We start from the raw sequence: 27,293 nt of genomic DNA, 5'->3' as shown, positions 1-27,293 counted from the left end.
ACCGCGCCTGCCAGGAATGCAGATTCTTATGGGTGTCATCACAACCATCACTGATGACAGAGTAACTAAAAAAAACACTTGTTACAACCAAGTTATGTAAAATACTTTGTCAAACCTTGGAGCAAAGGAAGACCATACCAGATGTAATTACTGTGTTCCTAGTCAGTAAGTGTACATACTCATTCAGGTTCACTTCCTGTCAACAGCTCCCACAATTTTACTAGGCAGCCTGATTTATCAGCCAGCTATCCCATACTCTTTGCCCTTAAATGTATTCCCATCATTGCAGTAGTTGTTAGATGTACAACAGACAAAGAAATACAAAAAAAATGGGACTTTATTTATTACAGCCTTGTTTGTTATTATACATACAATACAAGTACAATATACTTCGATATAGATATTCTGATTATATGATTTATTGACCAGCAATAAATGGTACTATCTAGAATGTAAATCAACATGTAAACCCCTGACTATGTGCAGCACAAATAATGGGGAACACTGTAAACAAGTAGATCAAATAAAGGTCGTAGAAATGATACAAAGTGTCTCTTTGTAAACCAAAGTGCTTAAAATGCTCTGGTGTCACAGCGATGCTCACAGTGCCAGTGTCCATTGAGGAATTCGAAGACTGAATGTGACCGTGGACCCATGAAACCGATATCCTCTTCTGACTGTGTCTTGAGGCCATTGTGTCCGTGTGAAGCCCCTCTGACGCAACAGTCGAACAAATTCAGGTCAAAATGGCAACTCCCAGTACTGTTGTGCCCTGGTCATACCTTGTTTAATCTGTTCATATGTCACAAACATCACAATGTTCCAGGAACCCAGTCGCAAAAAAGAAGGTGTGAACCTAAAGAAGCAAACGAGAGAAAGGTCAAGTAAATGTATGTCAATGTTTGTTTGTTTTCAAACACTTAACTGTGATATTTTCATGTGTTCACCCTTTATAGAAAGAGGTGGCCCCTTCATTTCTCAACATGGTGAAAGCACAGTTGATGGCACTGCTGTATTGGCCAGTTCCTGAGTTCATGAACCTCGTTTTGACGACATCAACAGGAGACGCCACAACAGTTGTGCAGAAGCCTGCACCGAAGGCAGCTGTGAAGTGGCACGGCAGGTTGTCTGAATGGGAGGAGAAGTACAGTCATGTTCTTGTGTTTCACACACTGGTTTTGTTGTGGTAATCGAAGCAACGCTAACTACAATTTCTACAATACAGTTGTTTTTTTTGGCCTCACCTGTCATTAGGTCATACTTCAGGAGGAGTTCTTTGATCATGTCATAGGTCACCAGCTCCGCACAGTTAACTATAGCATTACGAGTGATGTTGGGAATGCAGCCTAGAAAGAAGCAGCAGAGGTTGATCAAAATCCAGTAGAAGGAAGGAACACAGCTCCAACTGAGGGCCTTTCAGGTACACCGGCTTCCTCCAACAGTCCAAAAACTCTAAATTGAGAGTGAATGGTTTGTTTCTGTATATTGGCCCTGCGATGGACTGGTGACCTGTCCAGGGTGTGTTCTCCCTTCGCCATATATCAGCGGTGATTGGCTCCAGCCCCATGGAGCACAACGCAGCATATTTGAGCATATTTCGGCCCTAAAATATTTCATTTTCCTCAGAACCTCACAGCAACAACGCCACTAGTTCAGATCCTGGTTCAACTGTGGGCCTTTCTGGCTGAATTTTGCATGTTCTGTTCAGGTAATCGTCCCACAGTCATTTAGTCCATTAGGCTCATATTTTCTTCTCGGTAATATTGTCATGATCTGTCACTTCTGTTAAGTATCTTGTTTTGTTTTTCCCTCCATGTTCCATGTCTTGTCTTCCTGTTTTATTTTGAAATCACTCACCCTTGTCTCTGTTTCAGGTTCCTGTCTACCCCGCCCCCTTCCTGGTCTGCGTGCACCTGATCCCTGATTGTGTCTTCCACACCTGCATCCAATCACTCCCTAATCAAGCACTGCTTATATTCCCCTCTGCGTCTTGTCTCTTCGCCAGTCTGTTGCAGTTCATAGCTCACGTTCCAGCGCTCTTGTTTCACAGCCATAGTCGAGCCTTCTCATGTTTTTGAACCTTGCCTGCGTTTTACGACCTTGCCTTTTTGCCTGACGTTTCTTGTACCTTCGTAGTTTTCGGTCAGACAGAAAAATAGCATAGAGATCAGTTTAATTGAACACTCTAAATTGACAGTTGAGAGTGAATTGTTGCCTTTCTCTATGTGTTTGCCCTGTGATGGACTGGTGACCTGTGCACGTCCTATGGAGGATAAAGTGGTAGAAAACAGATGGTGTTTTCCTGAGAGGACTCATTTCAATAGCATCCTCATACCAGGTGGTGCTGGGGCCCTCCTAAAGTAAAAGTGGCAAGTACCTTTCCAAAGGCCCCTTATTCCCTCATCTCGTGCAATCGTCTTGTAGGCGTCCAGAGTGCCCTTGTATCGCTTTCCACCATCAGCCAGTCGCACCTGGGCTTGGAAACGCACTTTCACCACATCTGTTGGTTGAGCAAAAGCCACAGCCATGGCTCCTGTTGTACAACCCGCCATGAGCCGAGTCACAATCCCAGCACCTGAGCGGAACATCAGTAAGAGTCACAATAAGGCAGCAGAAGGGAAACAACACAGTGATTCTCAAGTTATGATACACACTCTCAGTGCTCCGTGTGTAGAATTGCTTCATGGAATCATAAAGACCGATTCGAACAGAGGCAAAGCTCATCTGCCTCTGCAGTCCTGCCACCAGTCCACTGTAAAGACTCCTGGCCCCCTCTGTGCGTACCATAGTCATGATGGTGCCAAACACTCCTCGGTACTTTGTGGCACTAGCACCTTCAATTTTATGAGCCTCTCCTTGAATCTGATTTTAAGGATGACATTCATTTTGATCAAATATAAACATATTGAAAAAAAGAATAATAATCCCAAGTCAAAATTCATTTAACATGGTGCATCTAACCTGTAGTCTGACTTTGGCGGTATCAAGAGGAAATGTGATGAGGTCAGCAATGCAGGCTGCCGTTCCTGCACCGAAGAACTTGACTGCTGCAGAGGGCCCTGCGTCTATGGCTTTCCTTGCAACCATTTCTGCACCTGCTTTGAAGACACAGGACAAATGTGCTTTTTATACATGTTGCCCAGGATCTCGGTGTACACCACACCCCTGTACACTGAACACACAACACAGCAGTACACAATTATTACTCTTCTTCATTTAACCATATCTGTGTAAAGTGTACACAGAGCTACATTTTAATTATTAAATCATTTTAAAAAAATAATCACATTTTGGTTCAATTCAGGAACATTCTCTGCTCTGGAGAGAAAGCATTTTCAGTTGTAATTGTTTTTACATTCTCCAACATATAAAATGTGTGAGGAGAAGAAACTCACCATTTAAGTTTTAAAAACATTTCTTTTCTACTTCAGCTTCAAGGTAAAGAAGAGTTTTAGCTTACTTTTAGTCTGAGGAAGTGTTTCTGTTGTGGCCATAATTTATATTTGAGGTGAGCAAGCTGGCATATTACACCGTGTAAAAGCAAGTCATCCAGGAAAACTCATCTGATATGCTTGCCATAAAAGCAGACTTGCCCAATTTTGTATTTTATATTATATAACATATTGTTGTTGATAAAAATCTACTATTAAATGCCAGGTAATAAAAGGTCCATTATTTAGTTGTTTATTTTAAATGTTAGTCAGTTAGTTTACCTTCGTAGTTTCCAGGGAAGTTATAATCCAGCAAAGTGGAAAGAAAAGGGAATCCGTTCAGGAGTTAGTCCTGTTAGTGTTCTCATGCTGTTTGTTCACTGTTGTGAAGTGAGGAGGAAGCTCCTAAATTTATAGGCACCTCATGCACATGACCGCAGGGCAGCATGACACTCCTGTTATATGATTCTCATGTTTACCCAACATCCGTCAGGGAGACGGATGGAAACTTAAGCACTTGTTGATCTAGTCCTCATAGAACTCATTACAGCAGCCTATAGTATGGCTCTTTGAAAACAGAAACTATAATGTTTTGCATGAAAAGGAAAACATACTTAATAATACTACGTTAAGTATTTTGTCAGGTTCAGCTTTTTTGTCATGTGTTAACCCTGTTCTTAGAGAACACCTGCACACAACTGACGTCTAAATAAATAAAGACATGCTCCAATAATTCCAATAATTTCATAATAATTTCAGAAAAGTTTAATTTTAACCTGCTCAGATCTGAGCTCATGAATACACTGACATCACTAAGTGAACCTCACATTTCTATTGGTCAGTATACATGTGTGTGGCCAGTCTAGAAAGAGATGCCTATCTGAATTCCAAAATGTTTTCCTGGGGCATCTGACTGCCTGAAATGTTACACCAGTGTCTGCCCCACACAGTAAAATGCAAACGGGTTGAAGAGCTTTAGGAATTCTGTCTCCCCTCCTCCCTGCGAGCAGCAAAGTTACATACTGTTCCAGGCGAAGGAACGGCGATGCTTCTTAGCCAATCGATATGCCGACTGAGGGTGGGTGGATGCTCGTAGCATGTGTGTGCAATCACTCGGCCATTAGCATCTGTTTCCTGCATGCTAGCAGGACATCGAAGCAGAGGGGGTCAGAAAGGACACACTCAGAAGTGTGCATACTAAATATACAACATGTGACTTTCCATAGCTGCCCCAGGACATGGCGTCAGCAAGCTTACACAACAGACCATGCAGTTGACTGTCCACTAATGGTTTTTACCTACTGCCCCACCAGTGATTCACACATTCACTGACTGATGCTGTGTCAGTGTGGATAAGCACTTTTCACACTGTGCTGGATAAAGTTACAATCATTTCATGTTCCACTTGATCTATCTCTTCTTATTAAATGTTTATTCGATTAGATTAGATTAGACTTCACAATCCATGTGTGTTTCATGAGAATGTAGGGATTTTGGCATGAGGTGTTTTATACTTTATTTTTAAGGTTAAATAATATATACATAGTATTGTCTAGTTTGGACAGAAAATGTTATTATTGTAAGAGAAAGCATTAACAGGAAGCACTAAGAGGAAGGAAACACAAATGTAAATGATATAATACAACAAGATGTATATATATATATATATATATATATATACATACATATATATTCATGTATATATACATATATATAATTCTAATACATAATAAGAAGATGATCTCCTAAACCTTTTTATGTTCACGCAGTAATAATTTTTGATTATTTCTGCATTTATTTCAGAAACTACCTTTTCCATCTAAACCATTAAAAAGAATTACTTGAGTCATGAGCGATCAACAAGAAAAAATGCTTTTGATGAGGTCAACTTTAACTGGTCCAGGGTTCATCTTATTTACAGTACATTTAAATATTGAGGTGATGTGCATTCAATTGTCACAACACTGTGCCTACAGTCTACATATCAGTGAGATTAAAGATTAGATTTGTACATTTTCTTGAAGGACATGGTTAAAACCTGAATGAATATAAAAAAGATGCTGCTCTCACCACCTTCTTTCTTTGGCCAGCTCTAAAAACAGCTTCCTGAGTGTGAACACAGTGTGAGTAACCTTTGAACACAGTCTGACCAGTAAACAATTTCCTGGTCCAGCTTCAACCAGTCTGTGATACCTCCCCACTATCCGTGAAAATGAAACCCAACCAGCACTGCAGTCCCTCGTCATCATCATTGTGACCTTCAGTATTTGGAATACCAGGAACCACGAATCAGTGCTGTGAATTAACTAATCTTTACACTATTAATACATTGTCTTGAGCTATAAATAACCAGTCACTGCGTCACTGGAATGATAGCAGAGTTGCCCACTGTGTCTGTTTTCTACGTTACAGACATGTTTACCCATGAACGTTTACCCATGAAAATAAGGAAATGAGGAATAGAATATAAATAACCATTAAGGGCATGACATGCAGTGGCAGCCTGTCCATAGAGGGCACTAGGTGCGCTGCCCCACCAGTCTCACATGAAGACGAAGATAGGAATCATCTGAAATAATTTATAAAATCATGGAACATGTATATAAATGCACTCCACATTGCTGAACGTCACTTTAAAGCAGCAAACGAAAGACAGAGGAAGGAATTACACTTGTCCTTTCACCAGGAGCTGGTATGAGAAGGACTGGCTAACTGGTTGCCCTCAGACCAGTTCTGCCTCCTCTTTCAACAAGCCTGGCTTCAGACAGGTATTACAGACATTTATCTGAAAGAGCAAAAAAACAGGAACAGACAAGGAAACATATGGGTTTTACTTCTCTTTATGCACCGTTATCTCTAACAACTTATTATCTCGTTATCTCCATATAACAGAGATTGTTTTCTCGTGATAACAAACTAATTATTTCTTTATCTCGATATAACAGCAAGACTTTTGTTTTTTTCGTGGGATCATTTTCAAGTCTGATGATTGTGCACTAGTTAACGTGATCGTGTGGTCCACGTGTGTCCCAGGGAGGTGAAAATGGCAGATCACAATATCGATCAACGCATCAGGATGTACTTCAATCAAGGTCTCACACAAATAAAAATTGCATTGTGCCTTTCTGTTAGAGACGGAATTCAGATTAGTCCTCGTCATTTAAGGAGAAGACTAGCCCGGTTACAACTTCACAGGCGACGGTTAAGTGATCCTGCTGAGATTATTAACTTCATCAGCAACCAGATAAGAGGACCGGGTCGTCTTCATGGTGACCGAATGAGAAAACAATCTCTTTTATGTGGAGATAACGAGATAATAAGTTGTTATCATGAGATAACAGTGCATAAAAAGAAATAAAATCCATATGGACAATGCTATGCGAACAAAAGAGTGATAGAGAAGCTTGCCTGTTTAAAGGAGAGATGGGCAGAATTCAGTATTCTCAAGTATTTTTATTTTCATTTAAGTGAATATTTTAAAATAATGTTATCAGGCATGCAAATGGTACTAACCACTGGGCTAAGCACATGTTGTGGTTATATAAGGCCTATACTTTTTACCTTATATATGCTTCCTTAAGGGAACATTATTAGAAAGCACATATATATATTTATCAATGAGGTAGGATGAAGTAAATGAGGTTGTTCAACTCCAGGAATGTCTCAGAGACATTAAGTCCTTGATGACCTGTAACTTTCTACTTTTAAACTCAGAAAAAACTGAGGTCATTATAATCGGCCCTAAACACCTTTCCGACGACATTGTCACTTTTAGATGACATTACTATGGCCTCAAGTTCCACTGTGAGGAACCTTGGAGTTATTTTTGACCAGGACATGTAATTTGATTCACACATAAAACTAATTTCCAGAGCAGCCTTCTTCCAACTGAGGAACATTATGCAAATTAGAAGAATTCTGTCCTTAAAGGACACTGAAAAACTAGTTCATGCTTATGTTACATCTAGATTAGATTACTGTAACTCCTTATTATCAGGATGTTCCAACAAGTCTGTTAGAACCCTTCAGTTCATCCAAAATGCTGCAGCACGAGTTCTGACAGGAACTAGAAAGAGAGACCATATAACTCCAGTGTTAGCTTCTCTACACTGGCTCCCCGTACAGTTTAGAAGTCAATTTGAAATCCTATATTTAAAATCCTTATAGTTGGAACTGGGTCAGGGAAACCTGGACCATCTCTTAGTTAGGCTGCTATAGACCGAGACTGCTGGGGGAATTCCTGGGGTGAATATGACTTCATTATTATGTCATTAACTTTGTTCTTTCCGTCCTGTCCCCTCTCTCTCGTTCTCTCTCTCTGTGTCCTCATTTTGCAGGTGACAGGATCCAGATCCAGTTTCGAGGCTATTGTTGTTATTATTATTATTTTTGTTATTATTACCATACATATCATCGCCATTATTATTGTGCCATAATTAAACTCTTGTCCTTTCTGTCCCCCATTTTTTCCTTTCACCCCAACTGGTCAAGGCAGATGCTGCACATCTTTGAGTCTGGTTCTGTCAGAGATTTATTCCTGTTGTGTGAATGGTTGTTGGGTCCCTCTGCTCTCGGTGATGTTGTGCAGTGCCTTGAGACACTATACAAATAATGTGATGTCAATATGCTATACAGTACATGATAGGAGTGAGACATTTGGAACTGAATCAGGACAACTGGGATATCTTCTTGGAGTCTACATTGTTTTCGTTGAGGTCAAAGGTCCACACCACAACAAAACACACACTTTTTACAATGATGTATGGGTGGGAGGCGGTTTTCCCCTCACAGGTTCCTGTTCACATGCCTCATAGTCTTAAAACTCTTAGGTAGTGTAGGCTTTATGTTTTCTATGATTCAGGCTGTCTTTATGATATATTCATCATACTGCTTTTGAATTTGTCAACAAAACTTACTCTATTAAGTATGTGATACACTGTACAAACATTTGTCACACCTATACCTCAATGGGTCTTTTTGGCTGAAAAAAAACTGAAATAACTTTGAATAATTTTAATTTCAGCTTTCCACAGTAATTCTCCCTGATGTTCCTTTGCAGTGCCATGCATTACTTGATGAACAAAAAAACCAAAAAAAACATAGACAGTGTAGAGATAAAAGCATCAGACAGTATCTTCAAGAGTCAGGACATCAATAATATCAATATATTTATTTCCTATTTTGTTATGGAGTGTGTCATTTAATTGATTTTCTTTGCATAGCTTCTCCAATTTTCTCCATGTCTGGTCTCCATCTTTCATCCATGTCCATACTCTGCTATCGAAATGTACATCTAGAACTCAAATGACCCCACCGTCTCCAAATCATTTCTAGGGAGTTTCAAAAAAGTATATTCACTTGTGGGAAAAAAAAAATCACTTTTATCCTGTTTATTTTGTTGCTCTGTTGATCTTTGGTGTTCTTCAAAGGAACAGGCTTCTGCCTCTTTTTCTACGGTACGTTGTGCTCAAGTGTACAGTTGCGCAGTAGAGGGCAGTAATGAGTATCATTCTGTTACTGATCATCGAAGAAGAAAAGACAGCCCATCACTTGAAAATAAATAACATAAGCAGCAGGAGAAGAAGAGTGGGAGAGGACCGCTAGCCGTTAGCATTCCGCTAAAGCTAGTTAGCCTCAACTGATATGTGTGTCTACTGCTAGCGTCGCTGCTGGTGTCGTCGAAAAATCATATGCTGCGAATGAGAGGGGGGGATATATTAGAAGGCCCCTGACACAGACCGAACCTGCTTTCCACAACATGGAGAAACAGTTGCATTTGAATCTGTTAGCTTCCAGACCTCCTATAGCTGGTGGTTTTCAGTCCAGCTCCAAAATGAAAATGGGGTGAGTTGTCTTAATTACAAACTGTTATAACACCAAAAGCCATGTTATATCCACCACGACATTATTTACGTCAGTTTATTCTCTTTTCATGAAACAACAGACTGGATTCGTGTGCTCACGCCTAGTTTAAATAACAGTGAAACTGGCTGCGTTAGCCAAGTTAGCTTATTATGAAAGTTACTGGCTGTCGAAACGCTTCATAAATGTTGTTTTAGCTGACCTGTTAGCATATTTAATTGGTTTGGCAGATACATATTGGCTCATGATACAGTAATGTCAGTGCGGTCATCTATGATACTTGACTGCTTTAGATCTTCCTGTGTGATGAATCCTTTTGCAGGAATTGGGTGTGTAGCATCCATTAATGTAACTAACAATAATGTAACAACTGCCAACAGTTAGGGATGCACGACATAGGACCTTTTGCTGATATATCAGGAGTGATTTGGCTGATATTTAGTCTCTTCTGTAGTGAAATTAACATAATATTTTCTTACTCACGTCACAGTAGATTCACGTGCAATATAAATTAACATAAAAAATAGTTGGATAGGACACCAGCACAGAAGTCAAGGAGGTAGCAGGCTTCTGTTTTAATCATTTGTGAAATTAGGGGATTCTGGAGGTTTGCCGATATTACATTTTCAAGCCAACATTGTTCTCATTAAAGCCAATATAACGTAATAACTGATACAAAATAAAAACAACATTATAAACTCTTGTCCATGAGCTAAAAAGTCATATCATTATTCGATGAGTAAAAAAAATCACTAACAATGTGAAAACAATCATGATAGTTGATAGTTATCTGCTGCTCTGCTCCTTAGTGATATGAGTATTATTATTTGCAGGGATGAACCGATACGTAAAATCTGATACTATGCACAGATGTGAACAAAAATCAGCAACAGCAGTTGAGTCATGTTGTGGGCTGTGTGTTCCTACTTTGTGGGAGAATGCAGTCACTAACTCAAGTATCAACCTGATAAAGTCATTTTAGACCTTTTAAAATAGAACGCTGTTAACAAAACTTTTGTGCTTGCCATTTAAAATAATATTTCCCACAAAGAAGCAACACACAGCCCACAATATGACTCAACTGCTGTTGCTGATGTTTGGAGCAGAGCAGCAGATAACTCTACTATCAACTATCATGATTCAGTCTGTGTATCTTGAATTTATATAATACAGGGTTTCACTATTTGAGTTGAATTACTGAAATGCACCTGTAAATCTTAAAAAAGTAAACCTCATCATTCTGTGAGCCCATAAAACATTCCTGCCATAACTCCAACAGTATCGCTGTCATTGCCAAATATGTATCTACCAAGGCTACAAAAAAGCATACATGTTAAGTGTGCCAGTATTAAAAAAGCAGTTAATTCTTAACAGTTATTTAGTCAGTGTCCTCAAATTTCATTTTGTAATTAGACACAGTGTGTAATCCTAAATTAAAAAGAAAATGTTAATTTGATATATTTAAATGCATTTGTCTTGTTTCTGTGTGTTTTTCAATACAGACCTGGACGGAAGAGAGATTTCACACCCCTGCCCTGGAGTCAGTACTTTGAAACCATTGAAGACATCGAGGTGGAAAATGAGAATGGCAAAGATATATCCTTGTTAAGAAATTCTGAATGAATTATTGATATAATTGATCATGCGTGTTATTCAATATTCATAGTCGTATTTTACCCTTTCCTTACATAGTTTGTCATCATCAAACTTGCTGGCCATTCTGGTGTATATTAACAGGCTGTTAGACACCTACTAACCTATAGAAGTAAGCTGTAATCAATTGATTCAATAACTAATTTAGAGACAGATTCAGTCCTCATTCAACTATTCCACATGCATCAGCCTGTTTTGTTTTTTTTTAAACTCATTGTTATGGCCAAGACAATGAAATTAATTTGACACAATTTATCACCAACAGTGCATTTTACCTGTGCCGTTAAAATAGTAATGGCTTTCATGAAGTTTATACGACTGACTACAATACACTCAAAATAAATATTGATTTGAGTATACATTTTGGATCGAACCGGATGACTCACAAACAATTAGTATATGTAGTTGGCAATCTTCAAATAAATGAGGCTTCATAAAATTCTAGTTTGAACCCAATGGTATTTTCATCAGCTGAATTTTAAAAAATAAGCTCAAACACTAGCACTGTTTCTGTGCTGAAAATACTGAAGCACTGGGCATTAAAACATATTTACTAAATCCCAATAAACCTTTTGGATGCGATTATTTTATTCTTACTGATAATAAAAAAAATACCAGCAGATGGTGCACTGTGCATTATACTAGGCATAGCTTAAACAAATCCTTTTTTCATTGTTTAATTGAATTTAACAATCTAACATGACCTAGTGCTAATATAGAGGCTATGTAATAAAAGAATAAGGCTTTAGCAAAAGCTGAACATAATGAGATAGCACTGGGGCTGAGGATGTCTCATCCAGCTTTGAGCAGCTTGCATTGACTTTACTTGCTGTGGCAATTATGCATGCATGCTGTGAGTTGTTGTAGGTCGGTATCAAGGAAAATCTGGAGTAGATTTTCAGTGGTATGGGTATTCTGACAATCAAGTGAAATGGATTTATGGCGACACAATGGAAACAACCCTGGGTGGAAAGACCATCTTTTCCTTGACTACGCTGAACATTTTCAGACTGTACTGTAGTGGGTCTCATGGTCCAGTGCTGCTCCTGCTCCATGGAGGAGGTCACTCTGCACTCTCCTGGGCAGTGTTCACTGTGAGCATATTCACTGTTACCTGTCCCTGTCTTTAATCTTGGTTAATCAGTATATTTATGAAGCTGCATTTCATTCTGTCATATTAACTGTCATATTTTGATGATTTGAGTGTGTGTCTTTGTAGGCCGTCATATGCAGCCGCATCAACTGTAGAGTGGTGGCTATGGACCTTCGAGCTCATGGTAAATATTCCCAATTTAGAGAGAGAGAACTTAAGGGAGATTTGTCAGTTTAGTTACTTGATTTCTACTCGCAGTGGGTTGTGGTGGTGGGGGGTGAATGGGGTGAATGTCAGCTGGGACTGACAGGGTGCCAATTCATCCCAGCCCCAACACACAGAGACAAACAACCATTCACTCTCACATTCACACTTATGGTCAATTTAGGTCTGTGTTTCCCAACTTTTGGGAAACACAGATCTTTTTTTAAGGTGGGAAACTATTTTGGTGCAAATCACAACATAAATTGACAAAAGCATTTTTTTCCCATAATGCAGTGACTAATGTACAGCTGTATCTGTAATATCCAGTATCACTTTGCACATTTGTTTGATGTTTAGTAAAATAATGAAACCGTCATTTTATTTAAAACATATACTAATAAATCTGAGCTAAAAGTTTTGAAAAATTCTGTGAATTTGTTGGGAACCGGCCTCACGGTTGGTGTAGTGGTTAGCACTCTTGCCTTTGCAGCAAGAACAAACGAGGAGAACATGCAAACTCCACACTGAAAGGTCAAACTGGGATTCAAATTGGTGACCCTCTTGTTGTGAGGCAACAATGCTAGGCATTACTATCCCTCAAGGCCCCAGTTTTGTTACCTCTGAAAATGTAATTGTGTTAATGTAAGCACACATAGACATCCTTTTGATAACTGTGAAATATGTTGGTCACTGCTTTCCAGTACATCTGGCTTTTTATTCACTTAATGTGGAATATTTGAAACACCCACTCTGTTGCTGTTAAAGGAGCCACCTTTAAGTGACAGCACAATAGCTTTTCATTCAATGTAGATCTTACAATTTCCCCTCTAGAAGTTTGTACCAAAATAGGTTCATGACATTGTGTGATCTGGGGTAAGTCTCCTTCTATAACATGTTAGGTCATATTTGCATTATTATTATTAGATCAATTAGGACTGCAACTACCTATACTAATCTGATGATTATTTTCTCGATTCATTGTTTAATTCAGAAAATGTTGAAAAATATGTTTTGCGTCTATGAAAATATGATGTTCTCAAATCAGTTTTAATAATTTCTTTGTTATATGGAACAAAGCAAATTTCAAAAGTCAGAGAGCTTGTTTTAATTATTAACAAAAAAAAAAACTCATACACGTCATCATTCAGATATCAAGACGATTTGCTTTCTTTTCACCTGCAGGTGACACCAAGGTGAAAAACCCTGAAGATCTCTCTGCAGACACAATGGCCAAGTAAGTAAAGTAGTTTTATAACTTAAGATACTTGACTCGACATTTTTATCTTCAAGTCTTATTCATGTCACATTTATCAGTCACTTTATTAACCGATAGTGATGATAAGACAACCAGCTTCCCTGGGAATCACTGATGAAGTGACCGCAGGGCTCAGTGCTTCACATGGTCACAGCTCCACAGTCCAAACCGTCATCTGCCCTGTGTCACGATATCCGGGACTGAACAAAATGATAAACTTCAGCATGTCCGTCTCCTCTTCCGCTGAACTGCCACAGTGGATCATCTGCTTTCATCTTGATCTGTCCCCTGTGTCCTCTTCTGCTACACCAACTGTCCTCATGTCCTCCTTCACAACATCCATGAACTTTCTCTGTGGTCTTCCTCTTTTGCTCCTGCCCGGCAGCGCTATCTTCAACATCCTTTGTCCAATATAATAACCATCCCTCCTCTGCGTGTGACCAAACCATCTCAACCTTGACTCTCATACTTTATCTCTAAACTGTTCAACCTGAGCGGTCCCTCGAATATGCTAATTTTATAATCCTGTCCGTCCTGGTCACTCCCAACAAAAACTCTAAGCATCTTCAGGTCTTAAGCTACATGATCCATGTATATGTTTATAGTCTTCATGTTTGTGGTTGTTTGTTCAGAAACGCTGACACCTGATTTTAATTTTACAATGTTAACAGATTTCTCTTGTTTCAGGGACATTGGAAAAGTGATGGAGGTGCTTTATGGAGACAACACTCCTCCAATCATGATCATTGGACACAGCATGGGCGGAGCCATTGCAGTTCATACAGCTGCTGCCAATCACATACCATCTCTGCTGGGCCTTTGTGTGATTGATGTTGTAGAGGGTAAGAGCTGGAAATTTCATCAACCTCAATCGCTATTTTTAATTTATTAGGTGATTCATTGGAAAAAGCTCACTGAAGTATTGACTGTTTATATTAATTACAAATGCATTTTTGTTAATTGCATTCAGGGACAGCAATGGATGCTTTAAACAGTATGCAGAATTTCCTCAGAAGTCGGCCAAAGTCCTTTAAATCTCTGGAGAACGCAATTGAGTGGAGGTAAACACATTATCAATTAAATGTAACTTTTTGATTGTTTTATAAATATTTGCTTTACTAAAACCAGTATTGTTAAAATAATTGTTATTTACCGTATTCTATGTGTTTTTACTTAAACTGCGTCCATTTCACAGATTGTTTAACTTGCTTCATTCTGGGGGTTTTTGCTCAAATGTCTTTATTTCCTTTGCGGGTAGTGTGAAGAGTGGCCAGATCCGAAACATTGAGTCAGCACGAGTGTCAATGGGAGGCCAAGTCAAGAAGTATGTCTACTCTTGTGTCTGCACATGAAAGGAATATGTCGGGGGGGGGGAGGGGTTTCTAATGTCTTGTCCACACATAGCTGGGTATCATTTAACAGAGCTTTTTTTATGCATTCTGTTCTTCTGTCCACATGTAAACATGTTTTCTGTCACTCACTGCTTTTACATGCACAGCTTAATTGAGCTGTGGCCGTAGCTCGACTGAGTCAGGTAATCTGACGACCTGCAGAATCCAAGTGTACATGCAAAGGACAAATTTGATTCACTGGCTGTGTACGTCTAACTCCGCCTCCATAGGTGGCACTGAATCTCTCTATAAGCTAGTGCTATTGAATCAGTTTCCTTTTGACCTTGTGTCACAGACAAACAAAAGGTGAAATGAATGGCCAAATCCTTTATTTTTGCCATGGACTGAAAATATTTGGGATTGACATCAAAAGATAAATATGAGACAAAAGATGAACATTTCAGCTTTTACCTCCACCTGGGTCTGATAACACAACATAGAATATTACACCTTTTTGTTTGAACCCACTCATTTTTCATGTGAGCAAAAGTATTGGAACAGATAAAAAAAAGGATTAAAGTGAATAAGACCTAATATTTAGTTGCAAATCCTTTGATTTCAATAACTGTATCAAGCCTGTGACCCACTGATGGAACTAAACTTTTGCATTCTTTGGCTGTGATGCTCTTCCAGGCTTTCACCACAGCCTCTTTCAGTTGTTTGTTTTTGACTAACATAGGAATAGACTTTATTAAATGAGTCTTATATTCAGTTTTGTTTTGTTTGTTGTGTCCCTCCTGCTGGCATCTGTTCACACTGATAGTGAACCTCCATGTCTGAAGTTGATTCTGGACACACTGCACTGGATGGCTCTACAAACTTAATTCACCACTTGTTGTGACATCCACAGATGTGAGGCGTCCAGCAGCAGTCCAGGAGTCTCCAATAGCATCGGTGATGATATTATAGAAGAAGAGGATGAAGAAGTGGAAGAAGAATCCAACAAGAAAAGAATGAAGGAAGATGATAAAGAGGTTCTGTTCCTCTTTTTCACGTAACATAAGCTGTATTCGTGTCAGTGAAAAGTCGTTCAAAGTTTTTTGTTTGTGTTCCAGATGAAAAAGGAAGTCATGTTTACCTGGCGAGTAGAGCTGTCAAAGACAGAAAAGTACTGGGAAGGCTGGTTCAGTGGCTTGTCTGCACTCTTCCTCACTTGCCCCATGCCCAAATTGCTCCTGCTCGCAGGTTCACACTCTCACTTCTTATCATATGCAGTATCTGGTTTGGAAGCTCTGATGTCATTACAGGGCAATTTCACTTGTCTAGAATAGATGAATATAAATAAATAAATAACGTCATTGTCACAACAGCACAGTGAGTTTCACCACTGATGTGTTTCGTTGTACAGGAGTGGACAGGCTTGACAAAGACCTTACTATTGGACAGATGCAAGGTAAAGAGAGCAAATAGGCGTGTTCTGACTTTTGTTCCTGTAGATACTTGGTCTCACTGTTTGTGTGTCCACAGGAAAGTTTCAGATGCAGGTCCTCCCCCAGTGTGGTCATGCTGTCCATGAAGATGCACCTGAAAAAGTAACTTTATCTATGTTCCCTTTCTGGTTTAATTTAAAATAAGTTGTGTTTATTGTGTATTACTATTCACTTTGTATTCACCTCTGCCCTCTGTTAGGTAGCAGATGCGATATCAACATTTATGGTCCGACACAAATTCACTGAGTTTAAAGAAGGATATCTGTGGTAAGTTCACACAACACACAACACACAAGAGTTCTGAGATTGGGTTTCTTTTATTTGCTATACAACTTTTAATAAAAATTTCACATGTACTAAATCTTTTGGATTTTTGTATAAAGTATATTAAAACTTGACAAAAATATTACTTTTAATATTGATGTTTTAACCCTTAAGCACTAATTTGTGACACTACAGCTATCTAATCTACTTCGAAAGTTTTAAAAAGTCTGTTGAGGTATACTGGTTCACATAGTCGCTGCTTGTCGCTTGCCGACAGCCTTTCAATGACGTAATTATAATGTACACAAGAAACTCACACATCCAGATATAATCCAAAAAGTATTTTGTGAGTTGCTGAAATGTGGCAATTTATGCATGCAAGGTAGAAAATCTTCTGGCACTGGGAAAAGGAAGCTAGTTTCTTTTAGTCGGGACAGTGGGAGCTGGTTGCAAGTCTCAGGCAGACCACAGGGTGGTCATCTGTCACAATGACCTGACAGTAGAGTTTAGATCGGCCCCAATAAAAACAGCCCGACCCAATTCCGTGCACAATCTGTCGGGGCTGACCCGACCCATTAGGGCTGTTGGAACGAATTTCGGGAGTCGAATATAGTTCGAATATTAAAAAAATCAATGATAATTGAATGTGTTAAAAAGTGGCGACGGAAGCCTCTTTTCGTCTGTGCCTGTCTATTCCCGTGTAGGGTCCACAATTAGTTTGGAACACCAATAAAATGGTTGCAACATGATGTGTGTACACAGTGGAAACATCACCTCATTAAATGCTAGAAAGTCTCTGTGCACAAAAGCGAAACTTGGCTGCATACAGCGCAGATTATGAACTCCCTGCAACATTCACTTGACACTAGAGAACATTATCTTCTCGCCTCCTTTGAGCAGCTAACTAAAGAGATCAGCTCACCTGAGGCATCTGTGGCAGACGTTATTCCCTCAATTGCAGCACTAACGCGTCTTCTACACAAAGAGGTTGAGATGGACCACAGAGAGAAAACAATGAAAAGTATGCTCTTAAGAGTCTGTCAACACAGCCTCTGTATAAGCCGACAGAGGCTTGTTGCGTGAATGGGGCCATCTCTGATTGCCTTGTTTGTTATTTGTTCCGGCCCACAAAACACCAGCTATTTTCCTTTTTGGCCCACCCGCTAAGTCAAATAGCCCTGCAACGATTAATATTAATATGGTTTATGATATTAAGTATATAAGTATTATAATTAGATTATTGATCTGACGCAGCGACTGTGATAACGGTATACTGCATAATACCCAGGAGATGAAAAACAATGATTGCATGCATACATTTCTGAGACTCGGTCAGGAATGATCTGATTTTACAGATGTTCTTGAGTTTAAAGAAACATGACTGTCTAGAGTCCACTTGTTGTCCTCTTAACCAGTTGTCTTTTTCCTTTTTTCCTTTGTTTTTCCACAGCTAATGTCCATTTTTCAGTCTAAATATAGCCAGCAGAAGACATCATCATACCATTTAACAGAAACTTAAGAAAGATATATTATTATTATTATTATTATTATTATTATTATTATTATTATTATTATTATCATTCTGTAGATATTTTGCCTTTAGGCTTTGCCTTATTTTCATTTTCAAGCACTGGGATTTTCTTGTACTTTTCCATTACAATATACTGTATATGTTTTGATTTCTGAAATGTAAAGCTCCTCTTGTTAGCATATTTCATTTGAAGAATCATTGTAAATGTGTTTGTAATGTTTGAAATCAAACAGTGAATAAAGATGAATGCTGCTAACACGTGTCACCCAGGCACTTCTGTGGGCTGCACTATGGTAAAGACTCCCAAGTCAGATGTGATGCTGAAAAGCAGTGGTTCTCAAAGACTGGCCGGGGACCCACAGATGGGATCTGAAAGAGGCCCCTCAGTCAAATAACAGTAAAGGCTATTAGTGACCCTTTTGTTTAGACAGGGACTTTTTGGTTCAGGCAGTGTATAAGCCTAGTGGTCTTGCCATTTACTTGGAGCTAGGCTAGTGTGTTAGCCTGCTGAAAGTCACACACCCATGCAGTCATATGACTGTATGAGTGTGTCTCAGCCTGCATAATAATTGACTCTGCTTTCACAAAATAAAGATAAAAGTGGTATGTCTTTCATTGACCGGGAACATCCAAGTACTGGGGTGTTTTCCAAACAAAGAGTTTTAGTGGAACACTATTTAGTTGTATGAAATGAAATCAATGTAAACCTGATGACCTGAAACAGACGTGTGTGTGTCCAATCATGAGAAAATGTAAATTTAAATTGCACTTCTCTTTGACTCTCTGCTGAAGTGGGAAAGAATGGGATCCTCACAGCAGCTCTCAAACATACAGTTGCAAGAAAAAGTATGTGAACGCTTTGGAATTACCTGGATTTCTGCATAAAATGAAATAATGGGATCTGGTCTTCATCTAAGTCACAACGTTAGACAAACACAGTCTTATTAAACCATTACCTTACAAACAGTTATATGTGAACCCTTGGTTTAATAACTGATTGTCCCTCCTTTGGCAACAATAACCTCAACCAAACATTTCCTGTAGTTGCAGATCAAACCTGCACAACAGTCAGGAGGAATTTTGAACCATTCCTCTTTACAAAACTGTTTCAGTTCAGCCATGTTTTTGGGATGTCTGTTGTGAATGGCTCTCTTGGGGTCATACCATAGCATCTCAATCAGGTTGAGGTCACTCCAGAAGGTGTATTTTCTTCACATTCTGTTGTTGATTTACTTCTGTGCTTTGTGTCGTTGTCCTGTTGCATAACTCATCCTCTGTTGATGATGACAATCTGTCCAGACGCTGCGGCATCTTGATGTTGGTGTGCTGTGCCTTTTTTCCTCCACACGCAGCGTTGTGTGTTCTTTGGTCTCATCTGTCCACACAATGTTTTGCCAGTCGTGCTGTGGAACATCCAGGCGCTCATTTGTAAACTTCAAACGTGCAGCAATGGGTTTTTTGGACAGCAGTGGCTTCCTCCGTGTTGTCCATCTTTATGCACGTCAACAATTGTTACTTCTGAGAGCTCTTTTGTGTGAGGCATCGCTCACATCACGCAGTGCTCGTCTCATTGGTCCTGACTCCTATTAGCTCTTGGAGAAGTCATTAGCCTAAGGGTTCACTTACTTTTTCCACCCTGCACTGTGAATGTTTACATGAAAACATATAGTTGTTTATGAGGTATTAGTTTAAGAAGACTGTGTTTGTCTATTGTTGTGATCAGATTTTATGACCAATTTCTGCAGAAATCCCGATCATTTATCAGGGTTCACATACTTTTTCTTGCAACTGTGGTTCAAAAGATAGTTCACTATCGTGGTTTAGAAGAAGTTTCAACCGTCAATTTCCAAAAATAACTCCATCCGATATCCAGACACTCATCACAGGCTACAGGAGGCGTCTAGATGCTGTTATTTTAGTACTAGTCTAATTATGTTATGATGCCTATTGCATATTTCCTGTTAATCCAACCAATGAAACGTCACTGCTGTTTCCCTGAGGCATGTCATATATGAAAAGGACGTTGTTTCTTTGAAATCCCAGCTAATGATGAACAAAAATCCCAAAAATGAAGAGGGGTTTCCAAACTGTTTCATATGACTGTATATTCTCCCTTTCCACACATACATGTTGATGCTGTAAACACTGTCCACGGTAACTGTAACCATGCATGAGTACATTACATCATCATTTCTCCTGCAGGGGATAATCATAACAGGATGAAGTGGACAAACAAAACTGTGAGACAAAATTGACATGTTTTCTTCTTCATGGAATTGCACCCAGGTTTTAATTGTCCCTCTGGTGATTGTTGCAGTGACACTCAGTGTAAACATTTGAATTATTAATGAGCCATAATGACCGTCTCCACAGAGCTGAAGCTGCTGAGATTCATTGAGTCTGTAAACACTGGTGATCTGAACAGAGGTGGACGTTGACATTAATTGCATCAGTGACACATGCTTTAACTGTTGCAGCAGAATCACTACACAATTATAACTTGCCACAATAAATGAACACTTTCATTCATTCATTCATTGTCTACCGCTTTATCCTCCACATGAGGGTTGCAGAGGGGAAAGGGCGAAAGGCGGGCATCACATTCACACCTTCAACATAATTCAAAATAACAATCCGCTGTCTTAATTAACCTCTGCATGTTTTTGGACTGTGGGGGGAAACCGGGTTCTCCGGCTTCCTCCCACAGTCCAAAAACATGGGGATTAGGTCAATTGGACACTCTAAATTGACCATAGGTGTGAGAGTGAGAGTGAATGGTTGTTTGTTCTCTATGTGTGTGTGGCCCTGCGATGGACTGGCGAACTGTCCAGGGTGTACCCCGCCTATCGCCCTACGTCAGCTGAGATCACAGCGCCCCCGCGACCCTCTGGTGGAGGATAAAGCGGATCTATCTATTTTAATAAATCCCCACAGGCTGACAGGGAGGTCTATTGTTTTAAGTGGAGAATAGTATAATTGTGTTACATGTGACAGCCTGGAAGAAATACTGATAAATCTAATGTAACCTGACTTGAGTGGATGTGTATGATTTGAAGCCAGAGTTGATGGGTAGGATAATTGATTTTGTCCAATGTATTGAGTAATCTGAAATTGCTGAGAATTTATCAATAAGTGTAATACTTTCAGAGAGAGAGCTTTTTGAATAAAAAGTAATACATCATCAGCATAAAGGCTTATTTTGTGCTGGTTTGTTGTTTAAATACCTTGAATATTTATGTTTGCAGCTTAATTAATATGACAAACAGTGTGGTGTGAACGGTATAAGATTTTGATCCAGGAGAGGAAGTTTTAATATTATACATATACATGGATTCTAGCTTTATGAAAGTGGTCCTATACTGGAGTTGGATATGCTCTGGTGATGGTGATTTCCTCGATGTATTCAAGTTATAATATATATATATGTATATATATATATATATATATATATATATATATATGTGTGTTATTCTTTTACATTTTCTCAGTTTTTATTGACATTTCCAGGTCATTTTTCACCTGGTTGATATGTTTTGTTTAACACTGGTTCAAAGATATGAATTTTTTGCAATTGCAATTCAATTTGATTTGCAATGTAATTAAATATAAGTCAGGTTTAATATTCACTCTGAAGTAGATTGAACATGTAATGCAGCATTGTCCCACAATACCCTCCAAACACGAGTAATGCACATAGAAGACAGAACAATCAGAATAATTCAACTGCAGTCTTTGTGATTTGCTAATTGAGTCATTTTTTAAACGGTGATTTCCATTTGAAAATGACTCAATCTCTGAGTCATTCAAGGAGAAGGAAACCTATTCTGAGCTTTGATTGGCTGTTGACCTGACACAGGTGATGATGTCAAGACACATATTACTATTTAAAGGGGTGCATCAGCTGGAGACAGAGACTCTTCACATGTGGCCCCAAAAGGTTCACCTTTAAATGAAGAGAGACTAAACTGCAAACATGTAAGCTCTGTGTTTTAGTGATATCATAAATCTGTTTGTTATGCCTTTAACTTTACCTTGTGTGTGTAGGTGTACACACTGTGTACTAGTATACTCTTGTTACTGTGAAAATGTCTGTGTAGTTTTGAACTGGATTCATTTTACACATGTTGAAGTATCAGTATCATTTCTTTATGTTGATGGTTGTGATACACATTTACAGATGCGAGTGTAGTTTTCCTGTTTGACTGTCAACATTTAAGCAACAGATAAATTCAAATAATCTATGACTTAATGTTTACCTATTGTCAACAGACAATCAAATGACAATTGCTAGTTGACCCTGTTCACTTTCCAGTGACTAATCAGAAGTAGATAACCAACTAATAAGATGCTGACACAATTTACAGAGGACTAGTTAAATGATGGTTAATAACATGTTGTATAGGGTTAGGGTTAGAAACACTTGAAGCACAGACGACGAGCAGTTAGTGAACTGTATTTTCACTAATAATCAGTTGAATAACTGATTATCTGTTGATACTGGATACCCGATGATATAAAAGAAGTTGTTGCCAGTATCGGTCTAAATTGTTTGGTGTATGTTCTGCTTTCACAGACACCGCGTGAAGCCGTGGTCATGAACAACACAACAGAAATCACCAACACAAAGCCCTTGAAAATCTTGCTGTCCGTCCTGCCGTGCTTTTTCTTCCTCTACGTAAACGTGGTCATGCTGTTCACTTTGCACAGGAAGCCTGTTTTCCTCGAGTCCTCCCGTTACATCCTGTTTGCTCATCTGCTCCTCACTGACTCCCTGCAGCTTCTGGTCTCTATTGTCCTGTACATCTTTGCCGTGGGCATGTTCAGAGTGTTTGCTCTCGCCTGTCACATTTCCTCTTTGTTGGCGAACATCACTCTTAAACTATCCCCCCTCAATCTGGCTGTGATGTCTTTAGAGAGGTATGTTGCCGTCTGTTTTCCACTGAGGCACTCTGATATAGCCACCACCAAGAGGACACACCTGGCTATAGCCGTTTTATGGATAGTGGTCTCTGTGGACTCTTCCACTCAGGTTTCTCTGTTCATCTCTCTTCAGAATGAAACAATGGCCTTGTCAAACACTGTCATCTGCCACAGGAACAGAATCTTTCAGAAACAGGTTGATTCATTACTCAACAAAGCCTTCGTCGTTATGTATTTTGTCTTGGTGAGCATTGTTATCATTTTTACGTACATTGCAGTCATGATGATTGTGAAATCAGCCTCCTCTAACGTCCATGAAGCCACTAAGGCCCACAAGACTGTTCTGCTGCACCTGCTGCAGCTGTGCCTCTGCCTGGTCTCTCTTCTCTATAACATAATAAACTCCAGCCACATGTCGTCCTTACAGGGTGATGTGGCTATTCATGTTCACTACGTCTTATTTGTAGGTTTTATCCTTTTCCCCAAGTGTTTGAGTCCACTCATATATGGCCTCAGAGATCACGCCTTCAGGAAGGTGTTCAAGTATTATTTCACCTTCGGCCTCTAAATCACTGTGCAGCCATTTATCAGGACTGGATGTCAAACACCAACTAACTAACTAACTAACTAACTAATTAATTAAAGCACTTTCCAATCACCACTTTTCAGTTTGTATATGAAATATACAATCTACTATTTCAATCTACCTTTCATCATGTGTCCATAAAAAATGCAAACATTTTGATGTCAGCATTATATTGTTTGTATAATGTCAGTGAAAATAAATAGGAAATGAGTAGAAATAAATAATTATCATCATCATCATCTTTTTGAATCTTACCTCTTTGTAAAGATCTTTTCATCTTTGACATATGTTTTTTTAAGGTTTTTCATTACAATATACATTTTTCTACTCATTCTACATCATTCATTTTTTTATTCTAATATTATTTATTATTTATACGCGTTTGTACTTCTATGTCTTAAATACATGCATGTCTTTAAGTGAAAGTAAGTCATGTAATGAGCTACGGCCTCTCATATATAAGGATGGTCTCATACATATACATACAATAACTCGTCATGTATCTATAATCTATGTGGCAATTTCCATTAAAATTGAGTATAAATAAATCATTGAGTATCTGACTTCTTGTTTTCACTTAGCTCCGTGTTCTAATTTGGCTTCAGTAATACAGTGAAAATGAATCTGCAATAAAAGAAGAATAAGGATCCTGACTTGGTAAATAATAATCATACTTACTGTTGTTGTTTTATTATTAATTATAAAAGCATAATGTGACACCAAATGATTATTAAAAGCACAGCAATACACTGAATGTACTAGAGTCATTTATTCACCTGGTTGTTATGTGGTCGACATGAATTCAGACTGGATGAGTATTTATTCACTGATTCATTCATTGTCTACCACTTTATCCTCCACATGAGAGTGACACGGGGTGAAAGGACAGGTCGCCCATCCTCATATACAATTGTTAAGTTAGAACTTGAGTAAGGACACTTAGATTACAGTGACACTTAGATAAGAGACATTCTTCATGATGAGTGTTCATCTTTTTAACCAACAGATGTCACCAGTGCTCTGTGAATCAATGACGTGGCTCCAGCTGTAGCAGTTTCATTTCAGTCTGCAGTTTAAAAGTAAACTACCCCAAATGTCCCACCAAATCGCCCATCTACATCCCAAAATTCAAAAATCAAACTGGTCTAGTGCTGCCTTGGTTCAATTAAGTCTTTCAAACACTGAAGTCACAAATGAACACATTTTTATGTTGACAAAATCAACATGAGACAAGACAAGAACAATTCTGTATCTGCAGGAACACATTTTGGACAAATCAAAACAAGGAACAAATGTGTACAATTTCCACCACAAGGCTACAGACACACGTTTTTGAAACGTAAAAAAAAATGTTCCTTAGAAATGTTATTTTGCAAAATGTTGCATTGTACCTTTTCAGTGGTTGCATTCCTGTAACATATGACGTGCTGTACACGTATACTGTATATGGTTACTGAACTATACAGCGTCATAAGGTACAACATTGTCTTTCTAAAAAGTATACACAGTGAGTACTTGTGCTGAGTATGTGTGGGGACAAACTTCAAAAGGCTATCGAACTGTGACATGCAACAGATGTAGATTTGATGAGGTGAAACTTTAGTTAGGTGGCTAAAAACAACAAACAAGTCTTGGTGTTTTTTTCCACACAGAAAGAGTGTTTTGGAAGCCCCGAACCAGCTCTACTGCACCATGTACACGACGTCCTTCTGGGACGGTTTTGTGTGGACGCCGTGTTTTGACCTCAAGCTAGTTCCCACGCTGCAAGAACAGAAATTAGAACTAGAACAGAAACAAGAAAAATATTCTTGAAATCTTCTTGCGAAAGAATGTGCCACTGAGGTGAGCAAATGTAGCTTGACAAGAACATACTTCTAACAAGCAAAGGAAGTCTTCCTTTAGTTGATTAAGCTGACTTTAAGAATATATACTTTAGAACTTCTTCTATTTGCACACACAGCAGTCTATGACAGTGAATTTAACACATAATTAACACACCAACCAGGAGCAGGAGCAGTTGGCATTCAATGTAAACCATTGTTTTAGCTTGTTACTAATTAACGCTTAAAGTAAGCTTATTATGAATATATACTGTATATATGTATATATATATATACATATACATATATACAGTATATATATATATATATATATCTTAGACAAAGTTAGATATTTTTTCTTAAATCTTGAATCTTGAATATGTCGATGCCTTCAACCACACTTCAAAAAACCAAAAATAACATGAACTAATAATGAAATTATTGATGAGATTCTCGTCCCCGCCTCTTTCTCACAGTCCAGATGGACACTTGTACTGGATGAACAATAGAAACAGTGCAGAGAACAACCAATTTATGTGGGTAAACAGGGAGGGAGGCGCAGAACCGTGGAATAAAAGATGCCTCTGAGCAGGAGGTGGATTAATTTAACCGCTCTTTACTCCACCACAATCCTGAAGCCCTCTCAATACCTCACTGGGCTGTGTGAAAGAGCACTTGAGAGGCTGAAAAACATTCCACAGAGAGAAAGTACCTGGTGACAGAGAGTGTACTGAGTTTAAAGCTAGAGCTGAAGGGAAAGTGTGTTATTTTCATCACAAGATCCATCTCATCCTCAGCCAAGAAAATGCACTGCAAAAAGTAAAGTAAGTATCATTTCTGGGAAATTGTTCAATTGAATAAAAAAATGGTCGGGAAGTTTTGCACTAAAAAAATTATTTCACTGTAAGAAATCACATCTCACTTTGTCTTAATAAAATACTACAGCTTACTTTAAGCTTTAATTACCAGAAACTGGCTAAAACAATGGTGCTTTTTAAAAAAAAAACAAAAAAACTTTTTATTAATCACTGTAGGAAAATTCCTTCTAGGATTCAAGATTCAAGAATTCTTGGTTGTCATTATATGTTTACAAAATGAAGTTTTGTTTGGTGGCTCTCAAAACAAGAAAACTCGAATCAAATTATAAAATGTTTGGCTCACTTCAAGTAGGGCTGTTTTTGCACTGGCTCTGTGGTTTTGGTTTTGAACTGTTTATAACTCTGATGGTTTCAAGGCAAATTCTTTTTCAAATAGGGGCCACATGGTTGGTGTCGACCTGGGTTCGAGCCCCGGTTGGAACAAGGGCCTTTCTGCATGGAGTCTGCATGTTCTCCCCGTGTGTGCGTGGGTTTTCTCCGGGTTTTCCCCCCGGGTTTTCTGACTTCCTCCCACAGTGTAAAGTGCATTCGGTAAAATTGGACACATATTGACCGTAGGTGTGAGAGTGAATGGTTGAATGGTTGTTTGTCCCTGCGATGGACTGTCAGGCTGTACCCCGTCTATCGCCCTGTGTCAGCTGACATTGGCACAGCAGCCCCTGTGACACTCCTGTGCAGGATAAAGTGGTAGACAATGTTTTAAATAACATTTAAGGAATGTGCAAGGTCAAAGAGGTTGAGAAAAAGTCATAAGGAAACTAATGTGTAAATGTTAACACAGACGGGAGTTGGGAAGGAGTTACGTCTTTAAGTCTGCTCCCACCTTCATTCTAAAAAACAACATCCACTGTAGCTTCAAGTCGCTACTTTACACCTTTAAATCTTCATGCTGTTTTGCATGTGTGCACGTTCACATGCTCAAGAGCCTCTGCTTCATCGTGTTGCAGACAAAAAGGAATGGTGGGAGAGTAATTA

At 38.8% G+C, this 27,293-nt stretch overlaps 3 protein-coding genes across 5 annotated transcripts; 2 read left to right on the top strand and 1 right to left on the bottom strand.

Annotated features, from left to right (window-relative positions):
- Positions 1-319: 319 nt before the first annotated feature.
- On the bottom strand, positions 320-3,825 carry LOC122779177 (mitochondrial uncoupling protein 2-like). 3 transcript variants are annotated; one of them, XM_044041305.1, is made up of 7 exons: positions 3,714-3,825; positions 2,962-3,098; positions 2,655-2,862; positions 2,378-2,575; positions 1,245-1,346; positions 948-1,128; positions 320-856 (listed from the first exon to the last, which is right to left on the bottom strand). In XM_044041305.1, exons 2-7 carry the CDS (start codon positions 3,085-3,087, stop codon positions 742-744), a joined length of 930 nt encoding a protein of 309 aa, XP_043897240.1. In that variant the 5' UTR covers positions 3,088-3,098; positions 3,714-3,825; the 3' UTR covers positions 320-741. The 3 variants fall into 3 exon arrangements, with proteins under 3 accessions (XP_043897240.1, XP_043897242.1, XP_043897243.1); XM_044041307.1 differs by having other exon boundaries at positions 2,962-3,095; XM_044041308.1 differs by lacking the exon at positions 3,714-3,825 and adding an exon at positions 3,396-3,700.
- A 5,156-nt stretch (positions 3,826-8,981) lies between these two features.
- On the top strand, positions 8,982-18,370 carry ppme1 (protein phosphatase methylesterase 1). The gene is made up of 14 exons (XM_044042923.1): positions 8,982-9,275; positions 10,796-10,889; positions 11,948-12,040; positions 12,166-12,223; positions 13,426-13,477; positions 14,186-14,340; positions 14,469-14,559; positions 14,757-14,822; positions 15,740-15,863; positions 15,945-16,074; positions 16,238-16,282; positions 16,357-16,421; positions 16,519-16,586; positions 18,034-18,370. The coding sequence occupies exons 1-14, from the start codon at positions 9,190-9,192 to the stop codon at positions 18,035-18,037; spliced, it is 1,131 nt and encodes a 376-aa protein (XP_043898858.1). The 5' UTR covers positions 8,982-9,189; the 3' UTR covers positions 18,038-18,370.
- Positions 18,371-21,901: 3,531 nt separating this feature from the next.
- Positions 21,902-24,268, top strand: LOC122780008 (odorant receptor 131-2-like). The gene is made up of 2 exons (XM_044042761.1): positions 21,902-22,089; positions 22,688-24,268. Exon 2 carries the CDS (start codon positions 22,709-22,711, stop codon positions 23,600-23,602), a length of 894 nt encoding a protein of 297 aa, XP_043898696.1. The 5' UTR covers positions 21,902-22,089; positions 22,688-22,708; the 3' UTR covers positions 23,603-24,268.
- The last annotated feature ends 3,025 nt before the right edge of the window (positions 24,269-27,293 follow it).

Source organism: Solea senegalensis, linkage group LG13 (assembly GCF_019176455.1).
Source record: "Solea senegalensis isolate Sse05_10M linkage group LG13, IFAPA_SoseM_1, whole genome shotgun sequence".
Taxonomy (NCBI): Eukaryota; Metazoa; Chordata; class Actinopteri; order Pleuronectiformes; family Soleidae; genus Solea; species Solea senegalensis.
Note: the sequence above shows the minus strand (reverse complement) of the source record. Positions and strands in the feature narration are given on the sequence as shown.

What these genes read in the sequence shown, in the direction of transcription:
- LOC122779177 (XM_044041305.1), bottom strand. Translation starts at nt 3,087, where the DNA reads ATGGTTGCAAGGAAAGCCATAGACGCAGGGCCCTCTGCAGCAGTCAAG. An exon ending in GAAGTATGACCTAATGACAG is followed by an intron (nt 1,129 to 1,244) that starts GTGAGGCCAAAA and finishes CCTCCCATTCAG; the next exon opens with ACAACCTGCCGTGCCACTTC. An exon ending in GCCACCTCTTTCTATAAAGG is followed by an intron (nt 857 to 947) that starts GTGAACACATGA and finishes TTGCTTCTTTAG; the next exon opens with GTTCACACCTTCTTTTTTGC.
- ppme1 (XM_044042923.1), top strand. Translation starts at nt 9,190, where the DNA reads ATGGAGAAACAGTTGCATTTGAATCTGTTAGCTTCCAGACCTCCTATA. An exon ending in TCTCCTGGGCAGTGTTCACT is followed by an intron (nt 12,041 to 12,165) that starts GTGAGCATATTC and finishes GTGTCTTTGTAG; the next exon opens with GCCGTCATATGCAGCCGCAT. An exon ending in TACTATTGGACAGATGCAAG is followed by an intron (nt 16,283 to 16,356) that starts GTAAAGAGAGCA and finishes GTGTGTCCACAG; the next exon opens with GAAAGTTTCAGATGCAGGTC.
- LOC122780008 (XM_044042761.1), top strand. Translation starts at nt 22,709, where the DNA reads ATGAACAACACAACAGAAATCACCAACACAAAGCCCTTGAAAATCTTG.